Consider the following 27,809-nt stretch of genomic DNA (forward strand, 5'->3'; position numbering starts at 1 on the left):
CCCAGTCTCACCTCACCACTCATCCCAGTCTCACCTCACCACTCATCCCAGTCTCACCTCACCAGTCATCCCAGTCTCACCTCACCACTCATCCCAGTCTCACTTCACCAGTCATCCCAGTCTCACCTCACCAGTCATCCCAGTCTCACCTCACCAGTCATCCCAGTCTCACCTCACCAGTCATCCCAGTCTCACCTCACCACTAATCCCAGTCTCACCTCACCACTAATCCCAGTCTCACCTCACCACTCCACCGCTTAGCACTGCCCTATACGTACTAACCGCTGTGTTTCTGATGTTACTCTACCACTCACACCGTACATTAACACTGTGTTTCGGCATTTACGGCATCGGCGGGTAGGCGGTTCCATGGGTGAAGAAGCTCTCAGTCCAACACTGTGGCTTGTTGTGCTTGAACCCGCTGTCCCTTGTTTGTCTTACATCTCACCTTCTCTCTCCTTCAACACCAATACCCACAAAATATTTAAGAGTATAAAACAAAAACGAATATTGAAAATTATTATGATTGGTACTACTGCGGACTCCCTGTTGGACGACACCTACGACAGCGTGGACCCCGTGTTGGACGTGGCCTTGTGGGGCGACAAGGCCGTCACGCCCTTCGTGGCTCCGGTCCACGTGTGGCCACGGAGCCTGGCCGTGGCCACCCTGGCCCTGGCCGGCGGCGGGAAGATGTTGCTTGTCACCTATATGGTGGACGGCGAGGGTCTGAAGCGCCTGCTGGTGTTGGCCAGTCTTGTCGTGATCCTCCTGACGGTGCTGCTGGTGGCCAGGGTCCTGCGGGGCTGTGGCCGTGACCGTGACCGTGGCCGTGACCGGGGCCGTGACCGTGGCAGCCGTGACGAGAGCTGGGAAGACATGACGAAGAGGAAGACAAAGAGGAGGAGAAGAACGGTGGCGGTAAAGACGACGGCCATCAGCCGTGTCTTCTCCGGAAGAGGCAAGAGGTGGAGGAGGAAGAGGAGACAGGGAGGAGCTTGTGCCAGCACCGGATGGTGCCTTGTCTCCTGGCTCCGTCTCCTCCCCTCCCGTGTCTCCTCTACCCTCACCTCACTCACCTCCCTTCTCCTCTTTCTCGAGTCCTTCCTCAGTTCAGTAGCAACCCAGCTGCTGTTGATCACTTCCGCTTGCAACAATGTCTCCGCGGCGCTGTCAACTGTGTTGACAGCGGCAGCCACTCTCTCCTCCACTCTTGGCCGCGAGTTCTCCTCCTACACGCAACAATCCTTCACTCGCGTGTGAAGGTCGCGGGCCTTGACCAGCGACTCCAGGCACTTGACCAGCGACTCCTTGACCAGCGACACACCTGCAAGGCTGGTCAACCACACCTGATCACTCCCGCGGCCCTACCACTGGTAGGGGCCGATGGAGTCACTCCCGCGGCCCTACCACTGGTAGGGGCTGGGGGAGTGGCAGGTGTGGTTGGCCAGCCTGGCAGGTGTGTCGCTGGTCAAGGAGTCAACAATGTACATCCGGTATTAATGACTATTATTTCTTTCTTTGGTATATTGGAGTATACCAATACTCCAGGATTGGTCTTACATATGTGGTATACAAGGTTCTGAATGATTCCTTACACAGGTTCCTGAAGGCAGTTCTGATGTTAGCCAGCCTCGCATAGCCTGCAGATGTTATTATTTTTACGTGGGCTTCAGGAGACAGGTTTTCAACCCCTAGATCATTCTCTGTGTCCCTTTCATGAAGGACTTCATCTCCCATTCTGTATCCTGTGTCTGGCCTCCTGTTCCCACTGCCTAGTCTCATTACCTTTCATTTACTCGGGTTGAACTTTAGTTGCCATTTGTTGGACCATTCATTCAGTCTGTCTAGGTCATCTTGTAGCCATATTTTCGGTATAAAAAGTCGTAATTTAAAAATGAAACTAGGTGCAGAGAGTCAGAATTCGGCTCAAAAATCACGCTCAGGAGTCAAATTTCCGACATTTCAAATTTTTATACCGAAAATAACGCCCTTCGTTATATATATAATGAAAAATAGGGGGGGGGGGGAACATGTCAGAAAAAAAAGCAAAAATACAATTTGGTCAACAAACAACATTGTTTAAAATAGTAGACATGGGTTGACCTTTTGGGGGTGAGGTAGGTTACATGGAGTTAATTAGGTAGTACTTTGTTTTTTAACTTAAACTGGTTGAGAGAGGTACAGTCTTTAACATGGTTGGGAAGGTCATTCCACATTCTGGGTCCCTTGATTTATAAAGCATTTCTAGTTTGATTAAGTCGTACTCTTGGAATATCAAATAGGTATTTGTTTCTGGTGTGGTGTTCATGGGTTCTGTTACAACCTTCTAGGAAGCGTTTAAGGTCAGGATTGACATTACAGTTCAGCGTTTTTTATATATAAAATACACACGAGGGGACGTGCAGTGACTTAATGTCTAACATATTCAGAGATTTGAGTAGGGGTACCGAGTGATGTCTGGGGCCAGAGTTGGATATTGTTCTAATGGCAGCTTTGTGTTGAGTAATTAGAGGACGTAAATGATTTTGGGTAGTAGAACCCCAAGCACAAATACCATAGTTGAGATAAAGATAGATGAGAGAGTAATAGAGAGTCACCAGGGCAGGGCGAGGTACATAATATCTGATCTTAGAAAGAATGCCCACAGTTTTTGAAACTTTTTTTGATATATTTAGAATGTGTCCCTGGAAATTCAGCTTGTGGTCAATGAGTACGCCAAGGAATTTGCCATCTATTTTGTTACAAATTTGGGTATTGTTAATTCTGAGATTTATTTGATTTGAGGCTTTATTGCCAAACAAAATATAGAAAGTTTTGTTAATATTGAGGGTGAGTTTGTTGGCAGTTAGCCAAAGATGGACTTTATTTAGCTCAGTATTCACTATGACATTTAGAGCAAGGGGGTCAGGACTGGAGTAAATGAAGGTTGTGTCGTCAGCAAATAGAATTGGTTTGAGGTGTTGGGAGGCATTTGGAAGGTCATTAATGTAGATGAGAAAGAGGAGAGGGCCAAGTATGCTGCCCTGAGGAACACCAATGTGGATGGGTAGGGTGGGAGAAATTAAATTATTCACAGAAACATACTGGAGCCTGTCAGTAAGGTAAGACTGAAGGTATTGCAGGGAGTGTCCTCTGACTCCATAATGATGTAATTTAAGAAGAAGGTTTAGGTGGTTGACAGTGTTAAAGCCTTACGCAGGTCCACAAATAACCCAACAGGGAACTCATTTTTATCAATAGCTTCATGTATCAAGTTAATCATACTAAAAAGTGCATCGTTAGTGCTTTTTTGGATCTGAAGCCATATTGACAAGAGCTAAGTATATTGTGTTTGGCTAGATAAGAGTAAAGCTGCTTGTAGATTAGTTTTTCAAATATTTTTGACAAGTTTGGCAGGATTGATATAGGTCTGAAGTTGTTGACATCAGTGAGATCACCACATGTGTGGACAGGGGTTACTCTCGCTTTTTTTTAGAATATCTGGAAAGGTTTGGAGTTCAAGTGACTTGTTGAAGAGCAAAGCAATAGCAGGGGCTAAAGATCTGGAGGCCTTTTTGTAAATTAAAGTTGGTATCTCCTCAAGGGCACTAGACTTGGTTTTAAGGGAAAGGATTATCTCATTAACGTCAGTGGAATTAGTAGGCTTTAGGTACAGAGACTAGTTACCTGTATAGTAACCTGTATGGATAGTTACCTGTAAGATAGTCCTTAACATCAGTACTGGAAGATGGAATATCATTTGCAAGGGATGACCCAATAGAAGAGAAGAACCTATTGAACTCAATAACAGTATCAGAGGCTGTAAACTGACCATCGTTATTGGACAGGAGTGTTGGTTTGTTATTTAAAATCTTCTTTGATCCCAATATTTGTGAAATTGTGCTCCATGTTTTCTTAATGTTGCCCTTTGTTTGGGTAAATTTATCTTCGTAGTATTTAGTTTCAAGTGGTGTCTTGTGTGAAACGTAGGTCTCGGTATTCGAACCTGAAATTCACGATTGTGAGTCGAGAGCGAACCCAATTGTACTACTGAGTCCTATTAATGACTACTCCTGGCCTGACGGTAACCATGTATGGGTAACTGTCCTCTTAGATAGGGATATATAACCGCTGCATTATGTAGGAATGCGGAGGAATTTCTGATGGAGGAGAAGACAGTTGCACAGCGCGATCCGCAGCGCGCGGAGCGCCGCGGGGGGGCCTATATATAGCACAGAGGAGGGGTCATGCGTTCTTTCTTGTTCCAGCCTCGCTCCGCTTCACAAGTCTTAGAAAAAATTTTTTAACACAAACGCTACAAACACGCTTCGCTTGGTAAGAAAAAGGAATAACATAGGACTCTTGTGTCCTTGGGACTTCTAGAAGCTATGGAAACTACGACTGCTACCTCGATCGCAGCCCCCACCCTGGTTTGAGTTTAACTCCGGGGGCACTTCAACCTCACATGCTGAAAACCTAGTGTCGGTCCACAGTACTCAACTTTCACCAAGGTAAAGTGATATCTTATGTTCTAAATGTAAAGCTAGGTTCCTCCCAAGTGTCGGCGTGTGCCCAGCGCTGTTCGATCCAAACGCGGCCTGTAGACGTTCCAGCTAGGTCATGCCTAGGCAGGGCATTCTAGGCTGCCCCAGCACTATTGTACGACGATTAATACGGAATTCTTATACAGCCTTGCCCTAGCCGCTAGCTTGCCAGATTTATAGGCTGCCGGTTAAGCCCGGGAATTTTATATTTATTCTGTTTCATCGATGCTATTTTGCCGGAATTTTGTCCGCCGGTTAAGCCCGGATCCTTTTATGTGGCTCCTAGCTGTGGATTGCTAGTCATATCGTCTGCCGGTTAGGCCAAATAATTTTATGCAGCCTATCACTGCGGCTGGGTCGCCGAACTTCGGTCGGCAGGTAGTGCCCATCAAAAATTTTTTTTTTTTTATGAGGCAAGCCACGTGTTGGAGAGCCAGACATTTTGTCTGCCGGTTAAGCCCGGAAATTCTATACAGACATTCTTGTTGCCAAACATTCCCAGCGCCTCCTTCGCGCTGGAATTTTAGACTATTGTCTGCCGGTTAAGCCCGGAATTTTTCTATGCTGCCTCTTTCGCCGCATGAATTGTCCTTGTGCGTGTTTGCCAGACCTTGGTCAGACGGTTAAGCCAAACAAAAAAAAAAATTTTATATGTAGTTCACCTAGCTACGGGATTGCCGTCCTTGGCCTGCCGGCTATGCCCAAAAAACAAAAAAAAATTGCTGAAGTACCCTAGCGGAGATCATCGCCATAGTCCCGGTTACCAACATTATATTCTGCTGCTATGGAATTCTCACTGGACAGATGAGAAGGTCCCATTATCACCACTCAGGAACTAATGTTCCTTTTGAAAGCCATGAGGCAAAAATTTTCATTTATCAGGGAATTCACTACATCTGCAGTAGTTACAGCTGATCAACATTCAGGAAAAAGGTCACAAGGCTGTTAAAAGCACCACGAATAAGGAGTGCAACATAAGATGGAATCCGCTGTGTGGCCCCCCTTTTTTAATTTTTTCTTATTTCTCTTTTTCATTCTTACATTCTGGAGTCCTCGCCTTCCAGGCACAAGCAGGTCACAGTCGGGTTCTTAACAACCTACGGGGTCAGAGATTAGGTTTTAATTCCCAGCAATACGATTAGAAGAGGTGTTTCACGCACTAGGAGGTTATTCTTTAATACTTTTTCATACATAATTTTCACTCCACGTTCATAAATAAAACTTTATTCGCAAATGTAAATTAAGGTTATTTGTCGGACAACATCCGAGGACTTCCGGTTAAGCACGCGCTAAGAGGTTATTCTTTCATACATTATCATACATAATTTTCACTCCGCATTATTAATAAAACTTTATTCACAAAGGTAAAATAAAGTTAATTGTCCGACATCATCGGAGGACAACACATGATTCGAGGTAATAGATTTCCTTCATTTTGTCTGCAGTGGCCTCTATTATTACTGGGCTGTTTTGGTCTCGATCATTACACTTAAAAACCTCTATTAATACGCTACATTACAAAATCCTGTACTACTAGAACTTATAAATCTTATAAAATGTTCGTCTCTCTGCAGTCAAACAGTTGGTCACAGTTACGATTTTCTCCTACAAGATTGTGTGTATCATGTGATACTATGTTTTCCCCTATATTTTCCTCCTCGTCACTAAATAACTTATCTAGAGTATTAATTCGGTACTAAATAATTAAGCTGGTTAGATTTCCCAGTTCGTGCGATTCATCTAGGGGGGAATTCATTATTCCTTCAACAGTCCTCGTTAAATCAGGCGCGCGAGTTTCTAGTCACGTGCTAATAGGATTACAGTTAGGGTTAAGCCTTTCTTAAATTTAAGACCTTAAGTCAAGCGGATTATCCTCATTTAATTCTTATTAATTCCCCCCAATAGACTCATTATCTCCTTAACATAGTATTTCAACAGTTTTTTTTTCTTTCTGTTTCCTCGTTGAAGGGTGGTACACATCGGTGTTTTCATGACCGGTTTATTTTAGTCATTATTTGGTGCCTCCCTGTGGGTATCCACTGTAGTCGCACGTTTCTCCACTTATTCAGCCGCCCTTGCTATTGTTTGCTACCTAAAAAATTATTCTATAGGCCGCCCGGTTGAGCCCGGAATTATTATGAAGCTGCCCTCGCTATTGGATTGCCAGACCTATGTCTGCCGGTTGAGCCCGGAATTATTATGAAGCTGCCCTCGCTATTGGATTGCCAGACCTATGTCTGCCGGTTGAGCCCGGAATTATTATGAAGCTGCCCTCGCTATTGGATTGCCAGACCTATGTCTGCCGGTTGAGCCCGGAATTATTATGAAGCTGCCCTCGCTATTGGATTGCCAGACCTATGTCTGCCGGTTGAGCCCGGAATTATTATGAAGCTGCCCTCGCTATTGGATTGCCAGACCTATGTCTGCCGGTTGAGCCCGGAATTATTATTATTATGCAGCTGCCCTCGCTATTGGATTGCCAGACCTATGTCTGCCGGTAGAGCCCGGAATTATTATGCAGCCGCCCTCGCTGTTGTATTGCCAGACCTATGTCTGCCGGTTGAGCCCGGAATTATTATGCAGCCGCCTACGCTATTGGATTGCTAGACCTATGTCTGCCGGTTGAGCCCGGAATTATTATTATACAGCTGCCCTCGCTATTGGCTTGCCAGACCTAATGTCTGCCGGTTAAGCCCGGAATTATTATGCAGCCGCCCTCGCTATTGGCTTGCCAGACCTAATGTCTGCCGGTTAAGCCCGGAATTATTATGCAGCCGCCCTCGCTATTGGCTTGCCAGACCTAATGTCTGCCGGTTAAGCCCGGAATTATTACGCAGCCGCCCTCGCTATTGGCTTGCCAGACCTAATGTCTGCCGGTTAAGCCCGGAATTATTATGCAGCCGCCCTCGCTATTGGCTTGCCAGACCTAATGTCTGCCGGTTAAGCCCGGAATTATTATGCAGACGCCCTCGCTATTGGATTGCCAGACCTAATGTCTGCCGGTTAAGCCCGGAATTATTATTATACAGCTGCCCTCGCTATTGGACTGCCAGACCTATGTCAGCCGGTTTAAGCCCGGAATTATTAGGCAGCCGACCTCGCTATTGGATTGCCTGACCTAATGTCTGCCGGTTTAGCCCGGAATTCTTATGCAGACGCCCTCGCTAATGTATTGCCAGACCTACGTCTAGAGACGGCGATGGGGAAGAAGTCACATGTCTGCCGGTTGAGCCCGGAATTTATTATACAGCCGCCCCTCGTGATTGGATTGCCAGACCTATGTCTGCCGGTTGAGCCCGGAATTATTATTTTGACCGCCGGCGTAGCAGGAAGCCCCACCAACAACGACCCCAGAAGCTGGAGATCATTGCAACGGACTCGGTAACAAAAAATTTATAATTTGCTGCTCCGAAATTCTTACGGGACAGACGCAAGGAACATTTTCACCGCACCAGAAATGAATATCTATTATTCTTCAGGTGACGACCCTCCGACTGCTGCCGTTCCAGCTGACATGCAATCAGCAAATTCACAGGGCCGTTAAACGTACCACGCATTCGGAGAGCAACTTATTATGGAAACAGCTGCATTGGACCTTATATTTCCTATATTATTTATCCATCCACATACTTATGGCGTCAGTGCCGTCCGGACGCACGCATGTCAGTCATGATTTAACTTCCTTCGGACGAGATTACGTTTTTTTAATCTCCAGCTTTAAGACTACAAGCTGTGGTTTACACATTAAGTGGTTATTCTTTACTCAAATCTTATACTTATCATACGCTTAACGCTTCTTAATTAAATCCTTAATAGCAGTAGGTAAATCAATTCATTAGTCGGGCCGCATGCGGAGGACAACTTTTGATGGACTTCAATGTAATTGTCTCAGTTAATTTTATTTAGTGGGTATCTCAAGATACTCCATCTTCAGTCCTCGGAAGCATTGGCGCGCGAGGTCATCCTGTCGCGTCCCAATAGGATTACAATTAAGGTCAAGTCTATTCTTACTCTTTAGAATCCAAGCTAAACAACTTACAGGTCAAGCGGTCTACACACTTTTAATTCTTTTTTTTTTTTTTTTTTTTTTTTTTTTTTTTCCCCCTTCACTGACTTAATTCTTATTCACGGAGTTACTTATCAAATGTTTTCTCTGTTTCTGCGAAGTAGGGAAGTTTTCTTCCTGCTTTCATGTTAGGATTATTGTATATTTTCTTTTAAGTGTTTCCCTTCGGGTAATTCTGTAGTCGCATGTTTTTCCCTACTTAGGAATTATCGGCCAGTCGGGCGGGAAAAATTTTATTGTCGGTCGCTGGGTTTCACGTTACAAATTTAATCATGTCTTCTCTAAGGCACTTAATTTCTTACTAATTTACTCTTCACATATTCATTAACTTATTTTCCGCTACATATTTATATACAGTAATTATTTAAGGATTTGGACATTTCGCTATTTGTCTTCTACTTATGTTACATGGATTATATTATTATCCCTGTAATTAAATACTGTTCACAATTCTGCCTTCCTTATAATTATTCGGTCACTGGGTTTTTCCAGAACATATTTAAAAACTATAATTTTGAAGGTTTTTCTAAGTCTATTTTGTTTTTATAATTATTTCTATACATTAGATATTGGGAATTACTATTATTGACATTAAAATGTACTTAATTGTTGTTAAAGATTCGCTGCCTGGAACGGGGGGTTACGGGCCATGGGGAGCCCGTAGATGAAAAGTACTTAGTTATGTTAATGCCTTTTAATATTCATTAATCCGCTTACTTGTAACAGTCTGGGATGCTTATCCTATCATTTATTAATTTGTTCTACTATCCACAGACTGTTGGGGGTAGTCTTTATGGTATTCTTATACAGCCCATTTGCGGTTAGATTAGTCATTAGTACCATTAGTAGATTAGTATGGTTGTTGGTTGGTCGTTAAGGTTTAAGTCACCCAAGGGGTGGCACGGGCATGCTTCGCCGAAAAATTCGTATGACATTATACAGCACACTTTATTCTGACTAACGACCAGATAAAACATTGACGTAATATCAAGCTTGATGTGGTCCCCCCCCCCTTTGCATTCTGGGGGTATGGGTTGTTCTTACATATTCATGCATTATTCGCGATATATTACACGTTCATGCGTATTTAATGATGTACTATAGTACATGTCTTCCCCTGCTTGGAACATTGGAAGGTCCCATACTCCACTACGTTCGTGGTAATTGGTCTACAATTTTACCAACCATGTTATCGAACCAGTATTTACCCAAGTTTTTTTTTTTTTTCCATTTACTACGCTGTACACGTTCAAGGGAATTTATTTACATCTATAGTATGACGCAAAATACAGTTCTGCTTATTCTAACTACGGCACAAATTTCATTGCAAGATTAACGGAAGAACAACTCCAGGCGTCAAGTTACTAATCCTTTATTAATATTGCCCAGTGTCCTATTCGCCTCATTTAAGACCGAGCATGCATTGCTCCTTTGGTTTTAACCATCTTACTAATTGCAATTCCAAGTTCCCTTTCTTCGCAGAATTCCCTCAGTCCACAGAATCATCGCGGAGGGGTCAACACACACCCCTCGGGACGAGCAGAGCGGCGTGGAACGGCCTGCTCCCACCTGACGCAATCTGATTCAGCGGTCCACTGCACATCTATCCTACGAATTTGTTTTTCCCTAGGTTCATGCTTCAGTACCCTGCCTAATATCGGGCTTACCATTAATATGTAATAATAGGCATTTACCCACAACTTGCGTTAGTCGCAATCTGCCTTACCCGTGGTCTCCTAGACTGGGGAGTGTTACCCGTCTGTCATCACTTAAATTATCCCTAGAGTGTTCTTTTCCCAATATCTGTTCAAGATCAATTCGGCGTTGCAGTCTACGTCCCCGGTGCTGTCGGTTCAAGGTAGCCCACACACTTCTTTACTTCAGTTCCTGCCGCCAAGGGTGAGCATGATAGCACGCCCTTAGTCCTCTCCCAGAAAGACGGCATCCATTGGACCTGTGGAGTTGACTATACTCTATCCGGTATTATTACTCTAGCCTTAATCATAATAGAAGTACACACTTTTTCACTTCCATACGTTGTTTTTCAGATAACCCGCCAACAGTGGCCTTCAGGTGAAGGTCGGTCCCACAACTGTGATATTTACCATTTTGTGATTAACTGCCACATCCGTGCTTCACTTCTTTACGTTATTACTATTTAACATACTTTGCGTGTTCCGTCAGTGTATATGGTCTGTACAACGTTGTCTTCAGCTTGGAGCAAGGAGCCCGGTTCGTTCGGGTTTCGGAGCGTTTAATTACCCCACTGCTTTACCACACTGTCCTACTTATGCCACATGCTCACCCCTGCCAACCCTTACTGCCGTAATATTTCCAGAACGACTACAGACCATCGGGGAACAACACATGGACGGGGAACATTGGTTTTGCGCCCGAAGAACTCTCGATGGACTGCACGGATGGGCGCATGAAGGAACTACTCAGCTGCGTTGGGGCTAGCCTCCGCGAGGGCGGGCTACAGCGACGACGACGCCCACGAGGACGACCCGGCGTGGCGGTGCACAGCACGCGTAGCACGCATTAGAACGACTACAGACCCTCCATCTGGTCACCATTTGGTCCGGGAGACATCTCCCATCACGCAGGGTGCAGTCGCACCTCCACAGATCTCCAGTATCATCTATTGATACTGGTGATGGCTCAAAAGGGACACCACTTACGAGCTATTCATGCCTGTGCCACCTTTTGGGTGGCTTCATCTTCATCTTAACACATTCACAAGGGAGACATCTCCCGTCATGCAGGGTGCATTCGTACCTCCACAGATCTCCAGTATCAGCTCTTGATACTGGTAATGGCTTAAAATGGCCACCACTTACGAGCTATTCATGCCTGTGCCACCTTTTGGGTGGCTTCATCTTCATCTTAACACATTCACAAGGGAGACATCTCCCGTCATGCAGGGTGCATTCGCACCTCCACAGATCTACAGTATCAGCTCCTGATACTGGTAATGGCTTAAAATGGCCACCACTTACGGGCTATTTATGCCCGTGCCATCTTTTGGGTGGCTTCATCTTCATCTTAACACACTCACAAGGGAGACATCTCCCGTCACGCAGGGTGCAGTTGCGCCTCCACAGATCTCCAGTGTCATCTTTTGATACTGGTAATGGCTCGAAAGGGCCACCACTTACGGGCTATTCATGCCCGTGCCACCTCTTGGGTGGCTTAATCTTCATCAATCAATCATCGACTACAGACCATCGGGGAATACCTCATGGACGGAGAACATAGGATCGCGCACGATGAACACTCCCGACGGACGGCACGGATTGGCACACGCAGGTCCTACTCACCCGCCCTGGGGTCAACCTCACTGGGCTAGTCTCTGCAAGGGCGGGATACAGCGATAACGGCGACACGAGGATGTCCTGGCGTGGCGGGGCATAGCACGCGAGGCATGCACGAGGTAATACGCCCACAACACGCAGACATCAAGACGCCCGCATTGTATACACATGCACCAGACGGGGCTCCATTGGTCACTTCCAGGATGCTGCTTACCTAGCAGCATTTACCTGCCATGTACGCCCGACTCTGTACCTTTTTTCAGTACTGGAAATTCCTGACTGTTTTTTTAATGGCAGAGGTAACGGGTGTACGGGCACGGACGTGGACGCAGACAAGGAAAAACTCCATGATACCCCGCGACGCGGAACTTTCGGCTACGCCATTCCTGGTGGCACGGCCCCCAACGTCAGATGAGAAGTCAACGCCCTACACGCTGATGCCCCTTACGTGGCCTGCGCCCTCACAATGACTACGCCCCACATTCTTTACGGATTGGACGGGCCATGCAGCTGTCACATTAACGGGCATGTGCAGGAAACAATTAAGGCCGTCGGACGATGGAGGCGTGACGTTTTTCACTCATATGTCAGGCAAGATGTCATCACGCTTCCACATTGAAAACATTCAGCGGCCAGATAAAAGGCACGAAAATAAACAAAATAAAGCAGACGACCGAAACCCTAGATCAGGCTCTCTGCACCCAGCACTGCCGGGTGGGTAAACATTGGGCAGCAACGATTAGAGCCATGATTTACCGCATAAAGGTCCGGTTTCGTGAAGAAACATACTACACCGGACCCCAATTTCTAAGGAAAATCGTCGACATCACGAATGCAGCCCCGTTGGACATCCGTGACGATGCTGACGGCGCTGTACTCCTCTATTCAAGCGCGCAAGCTCTGGAGCAACTGTTTGCACCAGAACACCAGGACGCCCTACGAAACTACAACCTGATCATCACTCCTAACCGTCGCTACTTGGCTGAACGAAACATATTCGTCAGCCACACGAGTGTCTACACCGCCACCCAGGATCCTGGTACCATCAACACCAGAAAACACGGCTCTGACTGCTGCTACAGTCAAGGACACCCAACAAACGGTGCCTCAATTGCGGAGATCACATCACCGTCTCCATGGACTGCCACGTACGACTAGATGAAATAAATAAACAGTGACTGCCAACCCAACAACTAATCAGCCGGCAAGCTTCGATATCCAAGCTACATTATTGCCAGTGCTTCCCAACGCTTCTGCTCCTGCTACACAGACGTCCACACCAGGCCAACCAACCAAGTTCCTAGGATCACCATTGTTTCCATCTACCTCGGCTGAGACCGTCACATATGAGGCCCCAGACTTCGACCTAAACCCAAGCAAATCAAGCAAGAAAAAGCCCTACTATGGATTTACCTCATTCACGATGGCACTTTCAACAGCAATCGAAGCACAAGAATGGTCATTGCCTTAGAATGCAACAGGATCATCAACCAGCTCAAGACCTGCTTTCCTTACCCTGTGTTTGTCCACCACGAGACCGTGGAACATTATGTTGACCTCTGCGCTCTGGAGAGTGAATACGTCGACCCTAAATACGACTTCAAGAGGGAACAAGTGACCTTCCTGGAAGAAGATGAAGACCCGACAGGAACACCAATAACGCCGATGTCATTTGGGAAGTACATGCGAATACCTCGTGGTCAAGATAACAACAAGCAACAGTGAACTTTCCTCTCACCACCTCAATAAGGACGACGCCTCCTCCAAGCCAGACAGACCACCTCAAGTGAACCAGGACGACATCACCCTGCCCCACCACTAGCCTCCTGCCGCCCAAGAAGAACTTAAGCTACAGGCTTTGCTGAAAAAAAAAAAAAAAAAAAAAAAAAAAAAAAAAAAAAAAAACATCTCCAATCCAAGGTGGACGGGCCACCGAAATTTCAAGCCTCCTCTCTCCACATCCAAATCCTCTTCCAAGAATTTCATCGCCCCATCTTTTTTCCTCACATCATCCTTCCCAAGCTTTTTGGACATCAATCCAAACCAATTCCGCGGACAGCTGGCACTCGCCCTTCGGGGGGGGGTCCGGCCAGCTGGCTCTGCGAGTGGGGGTGCAGCGCCGGCCCCTAAGTATTACGCTGTCCGCAGCTACTTACTCTCACTTGTAAGAGTATTGTTAAATTTGTCCTATAGGTGTATTCTACAGCTACTAGTAATTTACCATTTCACATTATGTCTGGGATTTGCCACATTATTTATGTCATGTGTTAGGCCACTATATGCTACTCTTTAAGCCCCGATTCTACTTAAAAAATTATGTTAAACGTTTGCCTTACTTGTACCAATAGTTAATAAGGATTCCGCGTTCTTCAGACCATGTTCTATTTAGTTACCGGATATAAGCATATATATTAATGTTATTAAGTCATTGTAGCCAAGTTATACATGTATTTATGCTGTTGTAAAATTATACAAGTTACCTGTTCATTAACATGGTCTGAAAAAATTTAATTATTTTGTTACTACTAAAAAATTAAATAAATAGGTCCCAATGCTGTCGGTGTCTTATTCCTCCGTTATCAGAAAATAACCGCTGCATTATGTAGGAATGCGGAGGAATTTCTGATGGAGGAGAAGACAGTTGCACAGCGCGATCCGCAGCGCGCGGAGCGCCGCGGGGGGGCCTATATATAGCACAGAGGAGGGGTCATGCGTTCTTTCTTGTTCCAGCCTCGCTCCGCTTCACAAGTCTTAGAAAAAATTTTCCCACCCTCCTCCCCTTCCAATGTTCAGCGGCAATATAACCCTATGCACAGTACTATGTCTTTGTCCTTTATTGGTGGTCAACAGGGGGGTGCAGCGCCGGCCCCTAAGTATTACGCTGTCCGCAGCTACTTACTCTCACTTGTAAGAGTATTGTTAAATTTGTCCTATAGGTGTATTCTACAGCTACTAGTAATTTACCATTTCACATTATGTCTGGGATTTGCCACATTATTTATGTCATGTGTTAGGCCACTATATGCTACTCTTTAAGCCCCGATTCTACTTAAAAAATTATGTTAAACGTTTGCCTTACTTGTACCAATAGTTAATAAGGATTCCGCGTTCTTCAGACCATGTTCTATTTAGTTACCGGATATAAGCATATATATTAATGTTATTAAGTCATTGTAGCCAAGTTATACATGTATTTATGCTGTTGTAAAATTATACAAGTTACCTGTTCATTAACATGGTCTGAAAAAATTTAATTATTTTGTTACTACTAAAAAATTAAATAAATAGGTCCCAATGCTGTCGGTGTCTTATTCCTCCGTTATCAGAAAATAACCGCTGCATTATGTAGGAATGCGGAGGAATTTCTGATGGAGGAGAAGACAGTTGCACAGCGCGATCCGCAGCGCGCGGAGCGCCGCGGGGGGGCCTATATATAGCACAGAGGAGGGGTCATGCGTTCTTTCTTGTTCCAGCCTCGCTCCGCTTCACAAGTCTTAGAAAAAATTTTCCCACCCTCCTCCCCTTCCAATGTTCAGCGGCAATATAACCCTATGCACAGTACTATGTCTTTGTCCTTTATTGGTGGTCAACAGGGGGGTGCAGCGCCGGCCCCTAAGTATTACGCTGTCCGCAGCTACTTACTCTCACTTGTAAGAGTATTGTTAAATTTGTCCTATAGGTGTATTCTACAGCTACTAGTAATTTACCATTTCACATTATGTCTGGGATTTGCCACATTATTTATGTCATGTGTTAGGCCACTATATGCTACTCTTTAAGCCCCGATTCTACTTAAAAAATTATGTTAAACGTTTGCCTTACTTGTACCAATAGTTAATAAGGATTCCGCGTTCTTCAGACCATGTTCTATTTAGTTACCGGATATAAGCATATATATTAATGTTATTAAGTCATTGTAGCCAAGTTATACATGTATTTATGCTGTTGTAAAATTATACAAGTTACCTGTTCATTAACATGGTCTGAAAAAATTTAATTATTTTGTTACTACTAAAAAATTAAATAAATAGGTCCCAATGCTGTCGGTGTCTTATTCCTCCGTTATCAGAAATAGATGGTTAAAGAGAAGGCAAGATAATGATGAGATTGCTAGATAATGACTAGATAACTAGATAATAGATAGATAACTAGATTTAGATAACTAATATCTATAACTAATAGATAACAATACCTTTAGATAATAGATGGCTATTAGATTAGATTAGATGGCTTATGGCTAGTTTTTGATCTACCCTCTGTAATCTCTCATATAGCAGCGTGTTGGTGTGTATAACTAAGCTTGTTAAAAACAAATGTAGATTCAGGTAGTTTAGTTTAGTTTATTTATTATGCGCCCTATACCCATCCTGTGGGTGGTAGTAAGGAAAACACGGACTGACAGATCACTAAGGCGTGCATTATGTAATGCTACGCATTAATGGAAAAGCTATACCAAATTAGAAGGAAACTTTATTCGTAACAACTTAATGATTTTTATTTTCAATGCCGACAGGTTTATTCAACTTTTTGTATATATTTTTAGTTAATATTCCATATAAATTTTCCAACTGAAATCTGCGAAAATCGAATAGTTCGGCCTCTAAATAGAATTTATTGATTTAAATAATACCAAAATAGATTTATATGATAGAAAATAAGAAGTAAGGATAGAGATAGGAGGAGATTAAGTTAGTTGGTGTGGAGAGGCCCAGCAGCAGACGACGCCACCAGCTGAGTCGCGATGACAACAAACATGGCGGGCGAGGTGGACCCGTCGTGCAACCCTGTGGACCTGATGGGCCAGGTTAGTCTCCTCTCCTGCCCTCTCCCTCTCTCCCTGCTGTGCCTCTCACCACCTGATGGGCCAGGTTAGTCTCCTGCCCCTCTCCTCTACCACTCACCACCTGATGGGCCAGGTTAGTCTCCTGCCCTCTCCTCTACCACTCACCACCTGATGGGCCAGGTTAGTCTCCTACCCCTCTCCTCTACCTCTCACCACCTGATGGGCCAGGTTAGTCTCCTGCCCCTCTCCTCTACTTCTCACCACCTGATGGGCCAGGTTAGTCTCCTACCCTCTCCTCTACCACTCACCACCTGATGGGCCAGGTTAGTCTCCTACCCCTCTCCTCTACCACTCACCACCTGATGGGCCAGGTTAGTCTCCTGCCCTCTCCTCTACCACTCACCACCTGATGGGCCAGGTTAGTCTCCTACCCCTCTCCTCTACCTCTCACCACCTGATGGGCCAGGTTAGTCTCCTGCCCCTCTCCTCTACTTCTCACCACCTGATGGGCCAGGTTAGTCTCCTGCCCTCTCCTCTACCACTCACCACCTGATGGGCCAGGTTAGTCTCCTACCCCTCTCCTCTACCTCTCACCACCTGATGGGCCAGGTTAGTCTCCTGCCCCTCTCCTCTACCACTCACCACCTGATGGGCCAGGTTAGTCTCCTACCCCTCTCCTCTACCTCTCACCACCTGATGGGCCAGGTTAGTCTCCTGCCCTCTCCTCTACCTCTCACCACCTGATGGGCCAGGTTAGTCTCCTACCCCTCTCCTCTACCTCTCACCACCTGATGGGCCAGGTTAGTCTCCTACCCCTCTCCTCTACCTCTCACCACCTGATGGGCCAGGTTAGTCTCCTACCCTCTCCTCTACCACTCACCACCTGATGGGCCAGGTTAGTCTCCTACCCTCTCCTCTACCTCTCACTACCTGATGGGCCAGGTTAGTCTCCTACCCCTCTCCTCTACCTCTCACCACCTGATGGGCCAGGTTAGTCTCCTGCCCCTATCCTCTACCTCTCACTACCTGATGGGCCAGGTTAGTCTCCTGCCCCTCTCCTCTACAACTCACCACCTGATGGGCCAGGTTAGTCTCCTACCCTCTCCTCTACCTCTCACTACCTGATGGGCCAGGTTAGTCTCCTGCCCCTCTCCTCTACCACTCACTACCTGATGGGCCAGGTTAGTCTCCTACCCTCTCCTCTACCTCTCACCACCTGATGGGCCAGGTTAGTCTCCTGCCCTCTCCTCTACCTCTCACTACCTGATGGGCCAGGTTAGTCTCCTACCCCTCTCCTCTACCACTCACTACCTGATGGGCCAGGTTAGTCTCCTACCCTCTCCTCTACCTCTCACTACCTGATGGGCCAGGTTAGTCTCCTACCCCTCTCCTCTACCACTCACTACCTGATGGGCCAGGTTAGTCTCCTACCCTCTCCTCTACCACTCACTACCTGATGGGCCAGGTTAGTCTCCTACCCTCTCCTCTACCTCTCACTACCTGATGGGCCAGGTTAGTCTCCTACCCTCTCCTCTACCTCTCACTACCTGATGGGCCAGGTTAGTCTCCTGCCCCTCTCCTCTACCACTCACTACCTGATGGGCCAGGTTAGTCTCCTACCCTCTCCTCTACCTCTCACCACCTGATGGGCCAGGTTAGTCTCCTACCCCTCTCCTCTACCACTCACTACCTGATGGGCCAGGTTAGTCTCCTACCCTCTCCTCTACCACTCACTACCTGATGGGCCAGGTTAGTCTCCTACCCTCTCCTCTACCTCTCACTACCTGATGGGCCAGGTTAGTCTCCTACCCTCTCCTCTACCTCTCACTACCTGATGGGCCAGGTTAGTCTCCTGCCCCTCTCCTCTACCACTCACTACCTGATGGGCCAGGTTAGTCTCCTACCCTCTCCTCTACCTCTCACCACCTGATGGGCCAGGTTAGTCTCCTACCCCTCTCCTCTACCTCTCACCACCTGATGGGCCAGGTTAGTCTCCTACCCTCTCCTCTACCTCTCACCACCTGATGGGCCAGGTTAGTCTCCTACCCCTCTCCTCTACCACTCACCACCTGATGGGCCAGGTTAGTCTCCTACCCCTCTCCTCTACCTCTCACTACCTGATGGGCCAGGTTAGTCTCCTACCCCTCTCCTCTACCTCTCACCACCTGATGGGCCAGGTTAGTCTCCTACCCCTCTCCTCTACCACTCACCACCTGATGGGTGGTGAGAGGAGACGCTAAGCCCCGAAATCATCTCGAGATAACCTCAAGATAACCTCAAGATAACTACCTTGCACTAGCAACCGCAAGATGTAAAGTAGTTACTGGAATGTAACATGTCGATGATCACTGGCACAATGTAAACATACTTGGCATCTTGCTACTTCTATGGGAGCCATTGCTGCGTTATTGTTCTAAGTGTGTGATCTGGGGTATCACACACTTCGAACTGTTGTTGTTGTCCTTTGATTTTACTCTGGTGTCGCCTTTCTTGGTTGTCGGCTTGCATTACCCCACTGCCTAACCAGTTATGCAGTCGAGTCGAATGTTAATGTGTGGATGTTCTCGTTCAGTGTGCGGGTGGTAGGAAAGTGGAATGTTTTAAGGGAAGAGGTTGTTGAAGCCAATTCCATTCACAACTTTCAAATAAATTACTGTACGATTGGTAATTATTGCACCTGATATACAAAAATATTTTTTAATTACCTAAGTATAGGTAATCATGGAAGCGATTTTCGGTGAACGAAAATCATGGAAACACAGTCGTTCACTTATGTGGACCCCACTGGCTGGTGTTTGGTTCATATGGTCCACTTGTGTGATCCAACTTGTCACATGAAAGAAATATTAATTGTAACCTGTACTCACTTAGTTGTGCACACCTGGTTGTGTTTGCGAGGGTTGAGCTCTGGCTCTTTGGTCCCGCCAAAGGGCTGTGATAGAATTAGAAAGTTTTCCACTAGTCTGTGAACTCTGTCCCAACATCATCAGCTTGTGGACCACTTGTGGACCACATGTGTGGTCCACAAGTGGTCCACATGTGTGGTCTACTTGTGTGTTCCAACTTGTCATATTGTGATGGGGGGGGGGGGGAAATAGCTATCTTTTGTCCATTATCCCGCCCTTAGTTAACTATTCTAGAGCTCCCTCAGAGTCACCACTGCAAGCTCTCCAGTTCAACACCTTGTCACCTAGGTATTTGATTACCTAGGTACTACACCAACAAGGCATTGTACTTGGTCAATTACCCGCAACTCTTAGAGAACTCTAGAACACTTCACTGCCACGAACGTATAAGGGAAACGAAAGGAAGAGATGAATAATGAAGTAATGAGTGAGGGCTTGGGGGAAGGAATAGGTGGGAGGGGTAAGGGGTGTCATCAGGTGAAAGGGAAAGTGGGAGAGAGGCGGAGGGAGATGAGAAGGAGTAGGAAATAGTGGTAGAGGTAGAAGGGTAGATAAGTAGAAGTGCTGCCACCATCCATTCTAGTTCATTACATACATCACAAGGAATGGAACTTGTCTGTACTTTAAACTGTTAACAACTGTCATTATTAGCATGTTCCATCTGTATCATATTCTGGTTCCATGTACCAACTCTAACCATGTACAGTACTCGTATACAATAAGTAAGCTCAGAGGTTCTCTCGCCTCAACTCACAAAGCTCTAGGGAACAAAATTAAAGACAATTTAAACAAATAAGTTAAACAAATATATATTTAGCCAATGATAAGTATCAATTCAAGCACTCGAACTGAAGGTTCACTCTGTCAGGATTACTATACAACGTGAGTCATTACACAAAATGTTGAGACCATTACAGCTGTCTGCCCCAAGATAATCACACCACTCTTTTAGTTGGGAAACGCAACAAGTCACCTTAACGTTCACTCGCCCAGTGTCTGACTACGTTGAATAGAGAGGCGGGGGAAAGGGTCTACAGTTGACAAGGCAGTCCCCCCCCCTCCCCCCCCGGCCAGTCGACAGCCTGTCTCGATTGCTGTCTGCAGTCCCCTGCTCTGCTCCTCCTGTGCTGTGCTCTATCCTCTCGAATCTACAGTTCCCTGGGTATTTATTGGGAACATAGTAGCTAACTCCGCCCACAAGTAGATAACCCCAGGCTCTCTACCAAGCCACACCTTAAACGGCGGCTTGTTTGAAAGACACACCCGGCTACCAGGCTACAATTATCAGCTTAGCAGATGCCAGGTCAAATCCCACGTCCTGACCACGGGTCAGTTTGTCGTCATTAACACTTCTAGGTGTGACTTTTTTAATGGCTACAGGCCGACAGACTGTCGCCTCTCAAAATCTTGTCCAACTGACTCAAGTTCTAAGTAAAATACTATATAACTCATCTAAACACCTTTATGGTGTTAAATTATGAAGGAATTATTAATTGTAACCTGTGATGGAACGGGAAAGTTTTCTACCAGTTTGTGAACTCTGTCCCGACATCGTAAGCAAATCCGCACATTCCCAGCTTCGGTGAACCATTTGCAGGCGATGAGTCACAATAACGTGGCTGAAGTATGTTGACCAGACCACACACTAGAAATTGAAGGGACGACGACGTTTCGGTCCGTCCTGGACCATTCTCAAGTCGATTGTTGATTGGACCATTATCAATCGACTTGAGAATGGTCCAGGACGGACCGAAACGTCGTCGTCCCTTCAATTTCTAGTGTGTGGTCTGGTCAAGGTGATCCATTGTTCGTTGAACCGGGCAAGTAAATCCAGCCTGAAAATTGTGCGACCTAGCCGGAGATTCGTTGAATCAGGGTATGTTGAATCGAGTTTGTACTAAACTAGAAAATGGCAGTGGCTCGTGAAATTGACGTACTGTACCGTTTTCTGTTTTGGGTCCTCTGGTAGGATAGGATAAGGGCTCTTCAGTACGACAGTTTCTTGACATTGGGAAATCTTGGGAGGACGGGCTGGAAAAAAGATGTGCCATATCTGATAATATCCAAAATTAGCATTTTACATAGCCCTAACCATATCATATTGTGGAGCTCCATTGCATCATACTAACATGCCTACAGTTACATAATCATTTGGAAGGTTTAAGATACCAAGATATTATTTGAAGAACATATGACCCCTTCCTAATTACTTGAATGATGGGGTTCTGGGAGTTGTTCTACTCCCCAAGCCCTGCCTGAGGCCAGGCTTCACTTGTTATAACTCATGATATCATGATGTAGGTCATGGCTGCGGGCAGCGATAAACTCCAGTGGCATTACTATGTACTGTATAGCATACCAATACAATACTTAAAAAGATTTTTGAGAATATTATAGAGCCATAGCTATTTGATAAACAATATCCTCTTAAGCTGTTAAGATTGATAAGAATAAAATGGAGATCAGCTACTAATTTAATTTGAATATCAATGTGTTGTTATGCCTCTTAATCTGTCAATATTCAGTTTTATTCTGGAGTGATATTATTAAAGTACAGAAACTACGAGCCATTTATTAGGAATAGTGACAAGGTAAACCCAATAATAATTGATACAGTACTACACACAGAGATCACACGAACATGATGCATCAAATGAACAAATCCACAAGGACCGTGACGAGAATTCGAACCTGCGTCCGGGAGCATCCCAGACACTGCCTTAATCGACTGAGCTACGAAAGGGTTAAAAGAGTTGAAACCGAAGTTCTACTGAACTTACTGGATCCCGTAGCCTCTCCACAAATCCACAAGGGTCAGGGCCCTTGTGGATTTGTTCAATTGATACAGTATTTTTATTTATAATTAGTGCTCCTGAACATTCAAAAAAATGCCGTGCTAAATATTTTGAATAATAGATTTTCAAGAGCACAATTTTTTTTTTATTAATTTTCAACCTTTCTTTTACCTGGTTTGTTGCAGTTTATTGTCCCTTATTAGTTTCTTCGGTAGGAACAGTGTATTAATTGTGCTTGCATCTTATATGTTGAAAAGTAATTATTTGTTAGTTTTAGCTACTAATATTACTGTTTCATCAAACTAGGATGCGTGCAATCCAAGTGGAATGTATGGTGTTGAGCGGGAAACTGATGCCGATGAAGCCACGGGAAGTATTCAGAACTCGGAGCCTACCACCCGCAACACAAATGAATCCGATTTCTCAACTTTTGACATTGTTAAAGCAACTCAGGTAAGTTCTTAAAGGTTATAAATTAAATAGGATTTGAAGTTATCTTGAAGCCAAAAACATGGTGGCTTCCTGTTAAATATCTGCAAGGTTTGCCGTGTTGATCAATCTTCAAATGTTGGATTGGTTAACATAGACCGGGTAAGATTGGAAAGTACCAAAACAAAGGTTTGTAGAAGTTAGTAACCCAATCCAAACATGATAAGAAAGGCTGTAAGGAAGGATTGCAATATTTTACAAAATATATCGCTAATAAAATAAAAAATCTCCCCTTTTCCCTAACTCATTTTGAGTCCAAGTGAGAACATATATCATGTGATCGGCACAATTATTTTGACTTCATGGGACTTGAACAATCCAATAATGTGCTGCATTACATTGATTAAAAAGTCATAGAAAATGGGACATAATACTACAGTAAATTGATCAATTCACCAGATCGACTACTGAACTCAGTCACGTTGAGAAAACTTGGGTAATCCTCACCTCGGGAGGAGTCCACCACCTCTCCTCACTGGTGGGAGGTGGTGGGCACCACCTAAGGTAAGGTGGACCCCACCTAAGGTGAGGTGGACCCCCCCTCCTGCCACCCAACGAAGTTGATCCCCACCCCCCCTGCCACCCAGTGAGGTGGACCCCCCCCCCCCTGCCACCCAGCGAGGTGGACCCCCCTGCCACCCAGCGAGGTGGACCCCCCTGCCACCCAGCGAGGTGGACCCCCCTGCCACCCAGCGAGGTGGACCCCCCCTGCCACCCAGCGAGGTGGACCCCCCTGCCACCCAGTGAGGTGGACCCCCCTGCCACCCAGCGAGGTGGACCCCCCCTGCCACCCAGCGAGGTGGAACCCCCTGCCACCCAGTGAGGTGGACCCCCCCTGCCACCTAGTGAGGTGGACCCCCCTGCCACCTAGCAAGGTGGACCCCCCCCCTGCCACCCAGTGAGGTGGACCCCCCTGCCACCCAGCGAGGTGGAACCCCCCTGCCACCCAGCGAGCTGGACCCCCCCTTGCCACCACACACCGTATTTGGGCAAGCGCTCATCTCTGAGCACGATGGTGACACGGACAGTCTGCCTTCAGGGGAAACACGCGGGAAATCTTCTATTCACCTCAACATAAACGTTCTCTAATACCCAATGTAACTTACAGTACTGTACTTGCAAACACTGACAAAGAATCATAAATATTAACATTAACCAAAACAAAGAAAGTTCTATTTGATCTAAAACAAAACATTTGGGTAAATAACAATACACTTTACATACTGTACTTGGCATTGCAAGGAGTGATGACATTTCGGGCCATGGGGAGCCGATCGGCCGAGCGGACAGCACGCTGGACTTGTGATCCTGTGGTCCCGGGTTCGATCCCGAGCGCCGGCGAGAAACAACGGGCAGAGTTTCTTTCACCCTATGCCCCTGTTACCTAGCAGTAAAATAGGTGCCTGGGTGTTAGTCAGCTGTCACGGGCTGCTTCCTGGGGGTGGAGGCCTGGTCGAGGACCGGGCCGCGGGGACACTAAAAAGCCCCTAAATCATCTCAAGATAACTCAAGATAACTATCCTGAACCCTTATCCCATCAGTTGAGGATAGACTAAAACATTGTAGCTTTCCATTATTTTCTTATGCTGGAGTTAGTTTACTAATTTTCAGCCATTCTATTGTGACTTATTCTCTGTATTTGTAGATGTGTTGCATGCTTGTGATCAAATGAACTATTTTGTTTTGGTTTATGGAATCTTTCATGAGATAGAGAGAAGTTCAATTGATGCTTGTGGTATCCTATAATATTATGAGCTATTTATTTACTGGGTTGAGGTTCTGGGATAATTGAGAGTAAAAATAAACTTTTTTTGTTCATTTGAAATAAGAAGTTGAGGCTCTGAATGACTTAAATTTTTAATGCTGTACATTAATTTGACATAGCCTATGGAACTGACTAAAAATGACGAGAAGATTGGAGATGGGAGTACTTGTATTTTTACAATCTGTTCCAGCTCTCTGCACAGGGCTAGGAGCAACTGATTTTGCCATTAAGGCTACTATCTTGCCAGCAGCTTGTCAAGAGTCTCCCTATTTGTCCTGATGATTTTATCGACCTGGAATTTGTAATTGAGCAGTGTTCTGTCATTTAGGGCTTCAGCAGGCAGGCAGTTAAATGGGTTTATAACCGTATGGGTTAAAAACATGTGTTTTCTGTCCTACATTGTGGCTTGTTGAGCTTAAAATCATTACATCTGACCTTTTGTAAAAAGTTATCCAGATCAAATCCTTCAAATTGAGTACAGTGGTACCTCGCATAACGAATTTAATCCGTTCCATGTTCGTCATGTGAAACGGACGTCATACAAAACGAGTGTCCCCCATCTAACCAGTGTGATGCACTGTGTTTATTGTGAAATTTCCCCAGTGTGCATGACATCAAATGTTCCCCAAAATATAATTTTTCTTTGTAAAATGATAAATTACCATCCCTGAACCCCCTGAACCTATGTAAAAATAATTACCAAATTCCACTTACTTTGGCTGTGAGGGCGTGGACAAGGTGCGCTGTGACGTCATCAGGGGCTGGTCGCCCGTCTGTGAAGCTCCCAGACACGGTCGCGCAGGCCATTCAAGCACCGCGTGTTGCCACAAATATATTTTCAAATATTTTTTCTATGCATTTCCAATTCGGTTTTATTTGTTTCTTTTATCGTATATGATGCATATTTGTGACCTTTACAATATGTATACAATAGAATGTTCATAATTTTCCATGAAACTGTGATACATGTGTCAGTAATGTGTCCACAATAAATGTTTATTGTCACAATATTACGTGGTAAAAATTCACTAATATTACAATATGTACAGTTTCACATACTATTTACACAGTAACACACTGTATTACACACTCAGTACTTTGGAGGTGCGTAATAGTCAACGAAGTAGTCCATGGTACACAGCGCGACTTTGCTCTCCTTGCACCAGCTACAGATAGATTTTCGTTTCCTGTTTCATCGTTCTGTGTGCTTGCAAATAACGCACTCGCGTGCACCCTTGGCTTTAGTACTTGTAGGTGGTATGTAGCCAAGCTTGTAAAGCATAAAGTAGTATTGAAACGGTTATAGGAAAAGCTCAATTTCTAAGGTAGTCTTGAAAAGATCGCTTTGTAAGGTCCCACACAGGAAGAGATTCAGCTAGCCTCAAAGAGTGTCCATCAGTCAGGAAGAGATTCAGCTAGCCTCAAAGAGTGTCCATCAGTCAGGAAGAGATTCAGGTATTCTTGAAAATATCAATGAACACCACCACCATGGAAGCCGCTAACACTGTTCATCTATGCTACTTGTATCAGATGCATCATCACTGAACGCAGAAAACGATTCATCTATGTATCATCTATATACATTCGAGATGGCAAGGGTGGGGCTCAGAGCTACAACTGGATACGCTCGCTGTATCATCCTCATAGGTGCTGTATCACTGGCATCCGACCGTTGTGTTAAGCCCTTATTGCGCCAAGCTTCACCAATGTTATGACCCTTATGTTCTTCAAACAATAGGGTCTGAATTGCACCGACTGAGCACAGTCTTTCAACACCGTGTGGGACAGGTGTTTGAGAGCCAGAGGCGCGTGTGCCACAAATGGTTGCTCACGCAGTACTAACCCAGCCAGCAGCCCTTGTCTTTCATATTCGTTATAGCAAAAGTTTCGTTCAGTGTTTGTTGGGTAGGCTGCTCCATTATGACAATCTTTCTTTGTTTCAAATGTGTTCCATTTGTTTTGTATTTGTCACTTACGCACCTCCAAAGGATACCTGATCAACCAGGCTGTGACTCGTACGTCAGGCTGCGAGCAGCCGCGTCCAACAGCCTGGTTGATCAGTCCGGCAACCAGGAGGCCTGGTCGACGACCGGGCCGCGGGGACGCTAAGCCCCGGAAGCACCTCAAGGTAACCTCAAGGTACGTTTCAATAATGGAGCAGCTTACCCGACAAACACTGAACGAACCTTTATGACATTTGTCCATTTTTCAAATTGTTTCAACAGTTCTTTTATTTTTTTTTTTTTTTTTTTTTTTTTTTTTAAGAAACATGGAGCAGCCGACCTGTAGACCACCGAACGAACCTTTTTGACATTTGTTGTATATCAGACATTTCATTTCTTTTTTCCTACAAAAACGTCAATGCTTTGCAATATCTCAGCAGTCACCCTTTTATATCCCAGCATCATTAGCATCTTTAAACAAGAACAACATAATTTATGTGCATCGTCGGAGGCGTCTAAGAATGTGCAAGAAGCAGCGCGACCCCACCGTGTGGTGTTGACGTTACTCAAACCAGCGTTCGTCATACGGGACGATTTGACGCCGATCGGGCCGTTCGTTACCCAAAATATTCGTCTTTTGGGGCAATCGTTATGCGAGGTACCACTGTATTTTAAAAATTTCTATGATCTTCTCTGTCACGTCTGGTTTGCAGTGTTTTGGCCCTGAGGCCCTCGACTATTCCTGCTATGAGAGTCAACTAAGTTCAGGAATGAATTGTCACCTGGTGTTGAACCTTCTCCAAAACAGATATGTCTTTTTGAAGATAAAGTTTCCAGGCTTGGATACAATAATTCAAGTAGAGGTGCACTAGTGATATATATACAGTAGTTAAATAACTACTGTAATATGAATGGAATGCATTGGCGAAAGGTGATGTAAGCAGCGAAATATATCGATTACAGGACCTCGGCAAACATACGTTCCTCACCAGCAGTATGTAATCAAGCCTTCTGATCAGCCATGGTTTGGCTATCGATGCTGGGTAGTTGTTACGGCAGAAAATAAAGCCCGGAGGAGATTTAAATTGCATCCTTCTGCTCACAGAAATATTCATAGATAAGCATATCATCAAATGAAAGCAGTTCAAAAGTGGACTGCCTCCACATGGTAATAGTAAAGAAGAGGAGTTGGACCTAAAGTCTTTTGGTCTTTGGTTAACGA

At 45.3% G+C, this 27,809-nt stretch overlaps 1 protein-coding gene and 1 long non-coding RNA gene across 3 annotated transcripts in view; both read left to right on the forward strand.

The window, feature by feature from the left end:
* Window positions 1-4,110: 4,110 nt before the first annotated feature.
* On the forward strand, window positions 4,111-15,947 carry LOC138350672 (uncharacterized). Its single transcript, XR_011222195.1, has 2 exons — window positions 4,111-4,493; window positions 10,931-15,947. It is a non-coding gene; the product is annotated as an uncharacterized lncRNA (long non-coding RNA).
* A 658-nt stretch (window positions 15,948-16,605) lies between these two features.
* Hip14 (palmitoyltransferase Hip14) overlaps window positions 16,606-27,809 on the forward strand; it is a 94,579-nt gene continuing 83,375 nt past the window's right edge. The window contains exons 1-2 of one of the 2 annotated variants that reach the window (XM_069301866.1): window positions 16,606-16,710; window positions 22,697-22,843. In XM_069301866.1, the coding sequence (XP_069157967.1) occupies window positions 16,648-16,710; window positions 22,697-22,843 (210 nt within the window). In that variant the 5' untranslated portion in view covers window positions 16,606-16,647. Of the gene's footprint in view, window positions 16,775-22,696; window positions 22,844-27,809 lie in introns of both variants that reach the window. The other variant, XM_069301867.1, reaches the window with a different exon arrangement.

Source organism: Procambarus clarkii, chromosome 46 (assembly GCF_040958095.1).
Source record: "Procambarus clarkii isolate CNS0578487 chromosome 46, FALCON_Pclarkii_2.0, whole genome shotgun sequence".
In the NCBI taxonomy this organism is placed as follows: domain Eukaryota; kingdom Metazoa; phylum Arthropoda; class Malacostraca; order Decapoda; family Cambaridae; genus Procambarus; species Procambarus clarkii.